Source organism: Ipomoea nil, unplaced genomic scaffold (genome assembly GCF_001879475.1).
Source record: "Ipomoea nil cultivar Tokyo-kokei standard unplaced genomic scaffold, Asagao_1.1 scaffold2647, whole genome shotgun sequence".
In the NCBI taxonomy this organism is placed as follows: domain Eukaryota; kingdom Viridiplantae; phylum Streptophyta; class Magnoliopsida; order Solanales; family Convolvulaceae; genus Ipomoea; species Ipomoea nil.
The window spans coordinates 1,538,856-1,550,683 of record NW_017619075.1 but is presented as its reverse complement, the minus strand read 5'-3'; the positions used below and the strand labels follow the sequence as shown (position 1 = coordinate 1,550,683).

At 36.9% G+C, this 11,828-nt stretch overlaps 2 protein-coding genes across 2 annotated transcripts; both read left to right on the top strand.

Moving 5' to 3' along the window:
• The first annotated feature begins 1,599 nt into the window (after positions 1–1,599).
• LOC109154333 lies at positions 1,600–3,521 on the top strand. The gene is made up of 3 exons (XM_019302147.1): positions 1,600–2,363; positions 2,574–3,113; positions 3,200–3,521. The coding sequence occupies exons 1-3, from the start codon at positions 1,647–1,649 to the stop codon at positions 3,296–3,298; spliced, it is 1,356 nt and encodes a 451-aa protein (XP_019157692.1). The 5' UTR covers positions 1,600–1,646; the 3' UTR covers positions 3,299–3,521.
• Positions 3,522–8,084: 4,563 nt separating this feature from the next.
• On the top strand, positions 8,085–11,310 carry LOC109154331. Its single transcript, XM_019302146.1, has 3 exons — positions 8,085–8,951; positions 10,413–10,952; positions 11,043–11,310. Exons 1-3 carry the CDS (start codon positions 8,157–8,159, stop codon positions 11,139–11,141), a joined length of 1,434 nt encoding a protein of 477 aa, XP_019157691.1. The 5' UTR covers positions 8,085–8,156; the 3' UTR covers positions 11,142–11,310.
• The last annotated feature ends 518 nt before the right edge of the window (positions 11,311–11,828 follow it).

Here is an 11,828-nt window from a genome sequence, read left to right as displayed (position 1 = left end):
TTAATTTAATGATAACGTTAGGTGCAACTAGTTATAACGTTAGGTGCACTTAGTATTGACATTTTACTTGCACCTGTAATACATTTTGCCTGCACTTCTAATACATTTTACTTGCACATAGGTGCACTATATAGAATTGCTACTTGTACTTGTAATATATTTTACTTGTACTTCGATGTTCACTTATTTACAAAAATGCCACCACATTTTTTTTTAAATTAGTGTTTCTAATCCATTAGATCTTGACACATGGATAGATGGCATGCGTTCTCATTTCTTTCCCATGCAAGCCGTTCGGGTGCGCTTGCCACTTCCGGTGTGAAAATGCGGTGAACCATGATCAATGAATCTCTTAAAATAAATTCTATACAAAATGTGCACTTGAAAGCTCAAAACCATGCACTTGAAGGTAAAAAAAAAAAAAATTACACTCGAATACAAATAGATGTGCAATTGATGCAATTTATGGTACCAAAAAGGATCGGAGGTTATGCAACTTAAATGTTATTAAACTAATTAACCATACAAATTGTTTGTAAATCTCACAAATTTCATTAGAAATTTAGTTATATGTTATTGAAAAGAATGAACAATATATACATATTGTCCAGAATTGTCCACCTGAAGGCATAAAAATGTGCACTTGAAGGCAAAAAACTGCACTAAAGAAAAAAATTGTTCACTTGAATGCAAGTATTTTTTTTTTTAAAAAAAAAATTTACACAAGAGTATGACACAAATACACTTGTAGGCATTAAATTGAGCACTTGAAGGCATAAAGAGGATCACTAGAAAGCAATGAAGGAAAAAAGGACACTAAAAGGAAAAATTCGAAAAAAAATATTAATTATGCACTCTCAGAAAGGAAAACATGCACTTGAAAATTACAAAACGTGCATTTGAAGGCTAAAGTTTTACACTAAAAGGCACAAAGATGTGCACTCAAAGGACAAACTAAGTACTGAAACAAAACAGTGCACTCGAAGAAGAGAAATATGCACTTGAAGAAGGAAAAATGTGCAATCAAAGAAGAAAAATATGCATCCGAATAGAAAAGATAATCTGACCAGCTTACTCAAAATTACAAATATGTCACCACGCATTTTTTAATTAGTATTCAATCTGAGCTGTTGATTTCAACTGCATCTACAATCAAAATTTGTGGGCATTTTTTTTTACTTGTAGAAGCTTTTTTATTTGATCCAAAATTTATATATATGTGTGTGTAACATTATTTTATTTTAAAAAGTTAAATCTATCTTCATTAAATCAGAAGAATGGAAGAAGTACGTACTTATTTCCCGGCTGGCCTGGTTTCTTGAAAATTAAAGCCACTAGCAGCTAGGTAGAGGCTTGCTTAATTATACCAGCCCTAATGCCCTATCCCATATAATGTGTTATCCCAGCGATTAACTATTAGTATAGTATTATATACGAACAAATTAAATATTAGCTAGAAGTATTCCATTTTTATTTGAATTATAAACTTTTTTTTCTGCCTTCATCGGTTTATCTTTTCATCAACAGGGCTTCTGTGCTGGTCCAAATTAACCAAATTAAAATTTCCAGAAATGAGAGAGAAGGCTGTCTTTTGGTATGACAAGTGTTTGGGGGCTGAGCGTTTTAAACCCGTTCTGATTTCCGGTATGGTTCTCTACTTGGCCTCCATTTTTCTCTTCAAAAACCTCATTTGTTGTCCTCCAGAAGGGATACTGATATTGCCGGAGGCGGCGAATTCGAGCAGAAATAACGAATCTCCCACTAACATCAGCCACCTACTATTCGGCCTTATCGGCTCCGAGAAGGCATGGCACCACCGGAAGGCCTACACCGAGTCATGGTGGCGGCCCGGCGTCACCCGCGGCTTCATTTATCTCGACGTGGCGCCCACTGGGGATCTCCTCCCTTGGTCCCCGTCTTCCCCGCCGTACAGAGTCTCAGACGATATAAACCAGATGGTCCAAGAGACGAAGCACGTGGCCCCTATCTCGGCGCGGATTGTGCATGGGATAAAGGAGGTGTTTAGGGAGAGGCACGAGGGGGTGAGGTGGGTGGTGATGGGAGACGAAGACTCTGTGTTCTTCGTGGAGAATATGGTTGATGTTTTGGCGCAATATGATCACACAAAGTACTATTACTTGGGGGGTCAATCGGAGTTTGTGATGTCCCACTACTGGTTCTCGTTTAACCAGGCTTTCGGCGGCGCCGGCTTCATTCTCAGTTATCCTCTGGCTGAAGCTTTGTCCAACGACATGGACAGCTGCCTGAGGAGATATGCGCACATCAAATTTTCCGATCATATTACCATGCTTTGCATAGCGGATCTTGGCGTTAATTTTTCCCCCTTGAAGGGGATTCATCAGGTAATTAATTAATTTGTTAATTTTCTATACATGTACAAATTTTAATTTCTTTGTTTAACCAGTTTGGCAGGGATGATAGTGGTTGTGCAATATAATTAACCTATTTTGTATTTAGGGTTCAGAAATTGTTAACTACTAGTACAAAATGTATTAACTGCAAACTAACAATTACATTTTCACCATGGTTGTTGGGTTCATGGGTTGTACTAGATTGATTTACATGGGGACCTATCTGGATTTCTGTCGTCCCATCCCAAATTTCCATTGTTATCCCTTCATCATCTCGACACGGTAGAGCCCATCTTTCCAGCCATGGACCGATTCCAATCGGCGAAGCATTTGGTGCGATCGGCGGGCCACGACCAGTCCCGAATGTTGCAGCAAACCATTTGCTATCACCGACAAAGCAATTGGTCGGTTTCTGTGTCGTGGGGGTACTCGGTTCACATTTACGAAAAGATTCATCCCCGGAGTTACCTGCAAATGCCGATTGAAACGTTCCAGCCGTGGGCAGGGGGTCAGCCTCTACCGCATTATATGTTCAACACTCGGCCTCCTTCTAAGGATCCTTGCGAAGCGCCTCACGTTTTCTTCCTTAAAACGGTGAACAGATCCGCGGAAGATGGGGTGGTTATGACGTATCTCCGGTCATCGGAGAGAGGGTTGCTGGCGTGTTTGTCTAGCGGCAACCATTCGGCTGCTTATGTTTCGAAGATTGAAGTTTACTCGCCACTGACAAAGCGTCTTGAGGTCAGCTTTCTTGTTATTTTTTTTTTTAAGCAACATAAATACATAATCTAATATTATGGTACTTTAATTTGGTGTTATTGTTTCAGATGGACAAATGTGAATGTTGTGACGTTATCCATTCAGATGGTGAGGAAGGTTTGAAAGTCAAATATAGAAAATGTTTGTTAAGTGAGGTCATTGCTTAACCAGCAGTCAAGCTGTAGTAACTATATATCATTTTCTTCTCAAATAGCCTTATTTCATCAATCATTACTACAGTATATATACAATAAATAATGCGATAAATGTTTAGAAAATTATTTGATTCACCATCAAAATATATGAGAATTACACCAAGTGATGAATTAAATGTGTTTTGGCTAGGCTAATGGAAAGCATAGACCTAGCTAGACATGATTGCTCGTGAAATATAATGTTCTTCCCAAACTAATGTTGCTACGAGTTCATGCTGTGTATAATGTAATTTTTTTAGTTACTATCAAAGATATACCTATTGCATGAAAATAAATGTCAAATGTATTTGTCGAACATTAAAATTATTATTATATTGCAATAAATTATATATATATATATATATATATATATATATATATATTTGTTCCTGTGAGGTCAAGTCTTCCCGTGCGGTCAGTGCGGCATACACCCCTAAGTATGCATGTTCTAAAATACACCAGAATGAAATGTCAAAAAATACACCACACAAAAAAAATACACCACTCATAATTGTGTATTTACGAACACTATGTGGTGCATTTATGCATACCTAATGGTGTATGCCGCACTGACCGTACGGGAAGACCTGACCTCACAGTAACCTGACCCTATATATATATATATATATATATATATATATATATATAAGTGAAAATTTGTGAGGATCGTCTGATGATTTAGAATAGTGATTTTGACACAAAAGCTTTTAACGCAATTCATGATATCCTTAATCTGCGAGGCAGTTCTCATATTAAAAGAAAACTTTAAATTCACTAATGATTATATATGCAATTATGTTATAACTTATCTTTATTAGATCCGACCTGTCTCACGAATTGAAATTAGTAAAATGGTCTCATAGGAAACCAGCTAGCCCTTTTTCTTATGTCACTCTACGCCCAACACTGATGGGACAATTTTACATTTTTTCAATTTGAGGTTGTTGGTACTACTAATGTATATTTAGCTTTGAAATTATGACTTCAACATTGAAACTTTTCAAATGAGAGAAAAATTAACCTTTTTGGCTAACTACATTTGGTCGGTTGGAACAAATGTGGCATGCAAGAGAAGTGTACCTGTATTATGATTTACGAATATTTATTTACAGAAGAATAGTCGAAAGGATATGTATTGGAAGGAATTGACCGGAAGGAAGTGTCATCAGAAGAAGCTGTCAAAATACACTCCCGGTACAATTCCTGTTTAAAATCTTCCTATCTAATTGGCACGCTGCATATGTTAAAAGGGTCAAGGTTAAATCTCTAAATACAAAAATGAATGTATCAATCTCGGAAGGAGCTCGGACAAGGATAAAAATGGTTGTTAGACACGTTCTAAGTTGTATGACACCTACTAACATATAATGGAGACAAATGTTTGTGATAAAGAACAAAGAAACTTTTTGAACCAAAGTGTGCTTATACACTAATAGGGAAATTGTCTTTACCTTATGGTTTATGGCAACACAAATTAAGTATTTGGCACTAGAGATTGGAGATTGTGGTAGGTTTTGGGCGACTATCAATTGTTGAGTGACAACGGACAAATTTGAATTTCATATGACACTCAACCTACCTCATCAATAAAAGGAAGATCCCTCACTTGAAAAATTTTGTTGATTTAACAACTTCCTAACTACTGAGAGAGAAAAGCTTTCAAGCGCTATCAAGCATTCTAAGCGAAATAAATCTTCCAAATTCTTAAGTCGAACTCCAAACATAAACTTCACCCTCTTTGAAAGGCATTGGAAGATAATCTAATAAGGCGACTTCATGACTAACCCTTGGCGTAAAGTGATCAAATAATGAAGATCAAGTCGATGATGAAGAGTTTGTGACTTTTTTTGAAGGATTGTTAATGGAAGGAAACAAGTAGTTGAGTTAGCGAAAGGCTTCCCGCCACTTGTATTTGTAACAATACATAGTAAAATCCTTTCATAGCTGTAATTTTGTGTGAAATGGTGAATTAACTGATTTTACCTACTTTTCTTGTCTAACAGAATATGTGCAACTGTAACACAAATAATGAATAAGATAGACAATCAGAGATATTAACAGACAAAGAAAAGTGCGGAAAGGTAAACATGCAACACAAGATTTGGTTACACAGTTCGATACCATGTGTATCTACATCTGGGGGACGATCACGGATCCGTCCAATCCACTAACCCAACTTCAAAGTACAAAGGTGGAGACAATGAATCTCACCCAAGTTAAAAAACAAGGTCAGTACCCAATCTACCTCGAACTTAGTGGATTGTGAAGTCGGAGATCTACGCACTCAAAGGTCCACGAAACTCCCTTCCATGGAGATCAATCTTTGGTGCAGTCCGCTTCGTGACGAGATCCTACACTACATCCAACAGCTGCGTGATCTTGATGTCCACTGGTTTTAGCTCAGAATGTTCTTCTCTTATTCATCAACTCAAATCACCATGAATCACCAGAACGCTTTTGAACCAGAGAGAGAACGTAATACTCAAGTGCTTTCTTTCTTGATTCTAGAGTGTATCGGATGGATTCATTAACCTTTCAATGAATCAACACTTTTGAATATATAGTCTCTGGTTCCAATGAGAACACTTGCTTAGGTGAGAACGTGAGAACAAATCATGTGTATCCACATAATATATTTTAATGGTCTAGATTAGATTAAGTGTGTACGAACGCGAATTAAATGCGTTTATCACGTTTGAACACATTTAATTCGTGTTCGCACACACTTAATCTAATCTAGACCATTAAAAATTATTAGATGGATGCACACGATTTGTTCTCACGTTCTCACCTAAGCAAGTGTTCTCATATGATCATAACGCGAATTAAATGTGTTTATCACGTTTGAACACATTTAATTCGTGTTCGCACACACTTAATCTAATCTAGACCATTAAAAATTATTAAATGGATGCACACGATTTGTTCTCACGTTCTCACCTAAGCAAGTGTTCTCATATGATCATATATATATATATATATATATATGTATATGGCTCTGTTTGGCAACGCTAAGCTAGGAGCTTATAGCTTATTTTAAGCTACTAATAAGCTATAAGCTCTGTTTGGTAATGTTTCCAAAATAAGCTCCTAGCTTAAAATAAGAGCTTATTTTGGAACGCTACTTTAGGTAGCGTTTCAAAATAAGCTACTAGCTTCCTAACTTTTTTTTTCCATCTTTACCCTTATTATTTTAAATAATGACATATTTTAACCTTATGAATTAAAATCCTTTCTCTTCCCCTATCCCAACTTTCACATCAATCCCATCCTTAGTCTTGTTTCCTGCTAAACAATTATGTTGAAACTTTAGCTTATTATTATTATTATTATTATTATTATTATTATTATTATTATTATTATTATTATTATTATTATTATTATTAATGTTATTTTTAAATTAGCAATATGGCTTCAACCAATGACAACTTGGATGGAGAGAATTTTAAGTGGACAAACGAGAACGTGATGCTTTTTTTTTTTTTTGTGAGATTTGTATCAAATATATTCGAAAGAATTCACAACAATATTGCTACTTCATCAACGAAAATTTAAGTCACACCTCTATGGAGATGAAGGAGATTCACAACAATATTGCTACTTCATTATGGGATGCTAGATCATGATCATGTTAATAGTTTTATTTTCAAAAGTGTTTACTTTTTTTGGAAGACGAAATGTTAAATTTTAATATGTAAACAAACTAATTTAAATTTTATAAAGATGTCCTTTTTAGTCTTTTTACATTTATCAGCTTATCAAAAAGCTAATTTTACCAAACACTTTCAATCATAACAGCTAGCTTAACAGCTCTTCAATTTTCAGCTCCGAGCTTATAGCTTTTCAGATTTCAGCTCCTTTTCAGCTATCAGCTCCTAGCTTATAGCTTTTCAGCTAGGTTTGCCAAACAGAGCCTATATGTATGTATGTAACGTTATTTTATTTTTACAATTTAACTCTATCTTCATTAATCAGAAGAATGGAAGCACGCAGTATGTACTTATTTTACCGGCTGGTTTCTTGAAAATTAAAGCCACTAGCAGCTAGGTAGAGGCTTGCTATCCCAGCCCTATCCAATAGTGTGCCATCCCTGCCATTAACTATTATAGTATTATATACGAACAAATTAAATATTAGCTTGAAGTATGCCTTCCCGGACTGGCTGCGCACTTCATCTTTTTATCGTTTCATCAACAGGGCTTTTGTGCTGGTCCAAATTAAAATTTCCAGAAATGAGAGACCTTTGCCCAAGCTTTTCCCCTTTCTCAAACTTTAGCCTATAGCCTAAGCTTTTTCCTTTTAAGAGAAACCTTTGTTCAATCTTTTCCCTTTTTCAAACTTTAGCCTAAGCTTTTCCCTTTAGAAAAAACCTTTGCCCAAGCTTTTCTTTTTAAGAGAAATCTTTGCCCAAACTTTTCCTTTTAAGAGAAACGTTTGCCAAAGCTTTTTTTCCTTTCTCAAACCTTAACCCAAACTTTTTCCTTTAGAAGAAACCTTTGCCTAAGCAATTCCTTGCAGAGAAACTTTTGCCCAATCAAATCCCTTTACTCAAACCTTAGCCCAAACAATTCCCCTTACTCAAACATGTGCCCAAGCATTTCCCTTACTCAAACCTATGCCCAAGAATTAAACTCTTACATTGGACTTTATTATTTACAAATATTAGCTAGAAATGTTCAATTTTTATTTGAATTATAAACTTTTCTATGCTTTCAAAAAAATAAAATATTTTTAGTTTCGTTGAGTTTTAAAAATTTCCCGGACTGGCTCTTCATCGTTTTATCTTTTCATCAACAGGTTTCTCTGCTAGTCCAAATTAAAATTTCCAGAAATGAGAGAGAAGATTACCTCAAGGTATGACAAGTGTTTGGGGGTTGAGCTTTTTAAGGCCGTTCTGATTTCCGTTGTGGTTCTCTACTTGGCCTCCATTTTTCTCTTCAAAAATCCCATTTGTTCACGTCCTGAAGGGGTACTGATATCGACGGAAGCCGCGGAGTTGAGCAGAAAAAATGAATCTCCGACCAACATCAGCCACCTACTATTCGGCCTTATCGGCTCCGAAAAGGCATGGCACCACCGGAAGGCCTACATCGAGTCATGGTGGCGGCCCGGCGTCACCCACGGCTTCCTTTATCTCGACGTGGCGCCCACCGGGGATCTCCTCCCTTGGTCGCCGTCTTCCCCGCCGTACAGAGTCTCAGACGATATAAACCAGATGGTCCAAGAAACGAAGCACGCGGCCCCTATCACGGCGCGGATTGTGCATGGGATAATGGAGGTGTTCAGGGAGAGGCACGAAGGGGTGAGGTGGGTGGTGATGGGAGACGAAGACTCTGTGTTCTTCGTGGAGAATATGGTTGATGTTTTGGCGGAATATGATCACACAAAATACTATTACTTGGGGGGTCAATCGGAGTTTGTGATGTCCCACTTCTGGTACTCGTTTAACCAGGCTTTCGGCGGCGCCGGCTTCATTCTCAGTTACCCTCTGGCTGAAGCTTTGTCCAACGACATGGACAGTTGCCTGAGGAGATATGCGCACATCAAATCTTCTTCCGATCATATTACCATGCTTTGCATAGCTGATCTTGGAGTTAATTTTTCCCCCTTGAAGGGGATTCATCAGGTAATTTATTAATTAGTTAATTTTCTATACATGTACAAATTTTAATTCCTTTGTTTAACCATTTTGGTAGGGATAGTGGTTGTGTAATTAACTTATTTTGTATTTGCGGTTAACAATTTGTGTCAATAGTTATCATATTATGTGTTTATAATTTTCTTGTTATGTGCTTTTAATTTGGAGAGAAGTGTCAAATAGGTCAATCTATTACTCTCAAGTGCTCAATTCACACCACGAACTAAATTAAAGTCTAATTAATCACACTTAGCTGCTAAATTTGTTCAATTGGCATTTTTTATCGGTAATTGACTTTTTTTGCAGGTTCCTAATAGGTTACCAATTCAATTATTAAAAAAATAATTAAAAATAATTTTAATTTAAAAAAAAAAAAAAAGATTTCAGCCACCGGCAGTCCGGAGCCTGTGGCTGAGTAGTATTTCGTAGACAGTCGTGGTTGTCTGACGAGGACAGTCAGACAGCCACGACTGTCATGTTTGAGGTCCAGATCTGGACCAAACGGCCTGGAACGAGGGCTAGCTGCCGCCCTTGTTCCAAACGGTCATGACCGTCCCCAGACAACCATGGCCATCGAATTTTTATTTAGACAGCGATGGCTGTCTGGGGACGGCCATGGCCGTCTGGAATGATGGGGACGGCCATGGCCGTCTGGAATGAGGGCGGCGGCCAGCCCCCGTTCCAGGCCATTTGAGGTCCAGATATGGACATCAAACATGACAGCTGTCTGTGAAATACTACTCAGCTACCGGTTCCGGACAGCCGGTGGCTGAAATCCCTTTTTTTTTCTTTTTTTTTTTTTAAAAAAAAAAATTAAATTATTTTAAAATTATTTTTTAATTATTCTTTTAATAATTGAATTGGTAACCTGTTAGCAACCTGTAAAAAAAATCAATTGAACAAATTTAGTAGATAAGTGTGGTTAATTAGGAGTTAGTTATGCTATGCATACATGGTGGTGCATACGGATGCACAGCATAATTTGCCGTTAATTAGATTTTAATTTAATTTGGGGTAAGAATTGAGCACTTGGCAGTAGTAGATGGGCCTATTTGACACTTCTTTTAATTTGTTAAATGGTTCAGACTAACAATTGCATTTTCACCATGGTTTTTGGGTTCATGAGTTGTACTAGCTAGTACATGGGGATAACTTTTCCCCCTTGAAGGGGATTCATCAGGTAATTAATTAATTAGTTAATTTTTTGTACATGTACAAATTTTAATTTCTATGTTTAACCAGTTTGGCAGGGATAGTGGTTGTGCGATATAATTAACCTATTTTGTATTTATACATAAATTGTTAACTGCTACTTTGTTAGTACAAAATGTACTAGCTGCAAACTAACACATGATTGTTTAATTGAGATTCACAATGCAATATGAATCCTGAGATATAATATAATAATTGTATTTTCACCATGGTTTTTGGGTTCATGGGTTGTACTAGATTGATTTACGTGGGGACCTGTCTGGATTTCTGTCGTCCCATCCCAAATTTCCATTGCTATCCCTTCATCATCTCGATTCCATAGAGCCCATCTTTCCGGCCATGGACCGATTCCAATCGGCGAAGCACTTGGTGAGATCGGCGGACTACGACCAGACCCGAATGTTGCAGCAGACCATTTGCTATCACCGACAAAGCAACTGGTCGGTTTCCGTGTCGTGGGGTTACTCCATTCACATTTACGAAAAGATTCATCCCCGGAGTTACTTGCAAATGCCAATCGAAACGTTCCAGCCGTGGATAGGGAATCAGCCTCACCCGCTTTACATGTTCAACACTCGGCCTCCTTCTAAGGATCCTTGCGAAGCGCCACACGTTTTCTTCCTTAAAACGGCGAACAAAACCGAGGAAGATGGGGTGGTTATGACATATCTCCGGTCATCGGAGAGAGGGTTGCCGGCGTGTTCGTCTACCGGCAACCATTCCGCTGCTTATGTTTCGAGGATAGAAGTTTACTCGCAATCGACAAAGCGTCCTGAGGTCACCTTTCATTTTTTTTTTTTTTTTTTTGTTTTTTTTTTTAAGCAACATAAATACTAATATTTTGGTACATTGGTGTTATTGTTTCAGATGGACAAATGTGAATGTTGTGACGTTATTCATTCAGATGGTAAGGAAGGTTTGAAAGTCAAATATAGAAAATGTTTGTTAAGTGAGGTCATTGCTTAACCAGCAGTTAAACTGCAGTAACTATCCTTTTCTTCTCAAATACCCTTATTTCATCAATCATCATATCATATACAATAAATAATGGGATAAATGTTTAGAAAATTATTTGATTCACGATCAAAATATATGGGAATTACACCAAGTGATGAATTAAATATGTTTTGGCTCGGCTAATGGAAAGCATAGACGCAATCGTTATGCTGTGCATCCGTATGCACCATGCATGGTGCATACAGATGCCAAAACGACGTCGTTTCATTAAAAAACGCGCATCTCTTCTTTAAAAAAAATTCAGGTTCGATTCCCAGTAACTACATTATATTGTTCATTCATCCTGGAATTTTAATTCATAAATTATGGAATTATAGTTCATTATGGAATTATAGTTCATCGATTATGGAATTGTAGTTCATCGATTCTGAAATTTTAGTTTATAGATTATGGAATTTTAGTTCATTCATTCTGGAATTTTTAGTTCATATATAGATTAGATTATGGAATTATAGTTCATCGATTATGGAATTATAGTTCATTGGTTATGGAATTATAGTTCATCGATTATGGAATTTTAGTTCATATGTTATTGTTGAGAATCGAACTTGATTTTTTTTTTTAAGGGGAGACGCGCGTTTTATTAAAACGAAGTCGTTTTTACATCCGTATGCACCATGCATGGTGCACACGGAT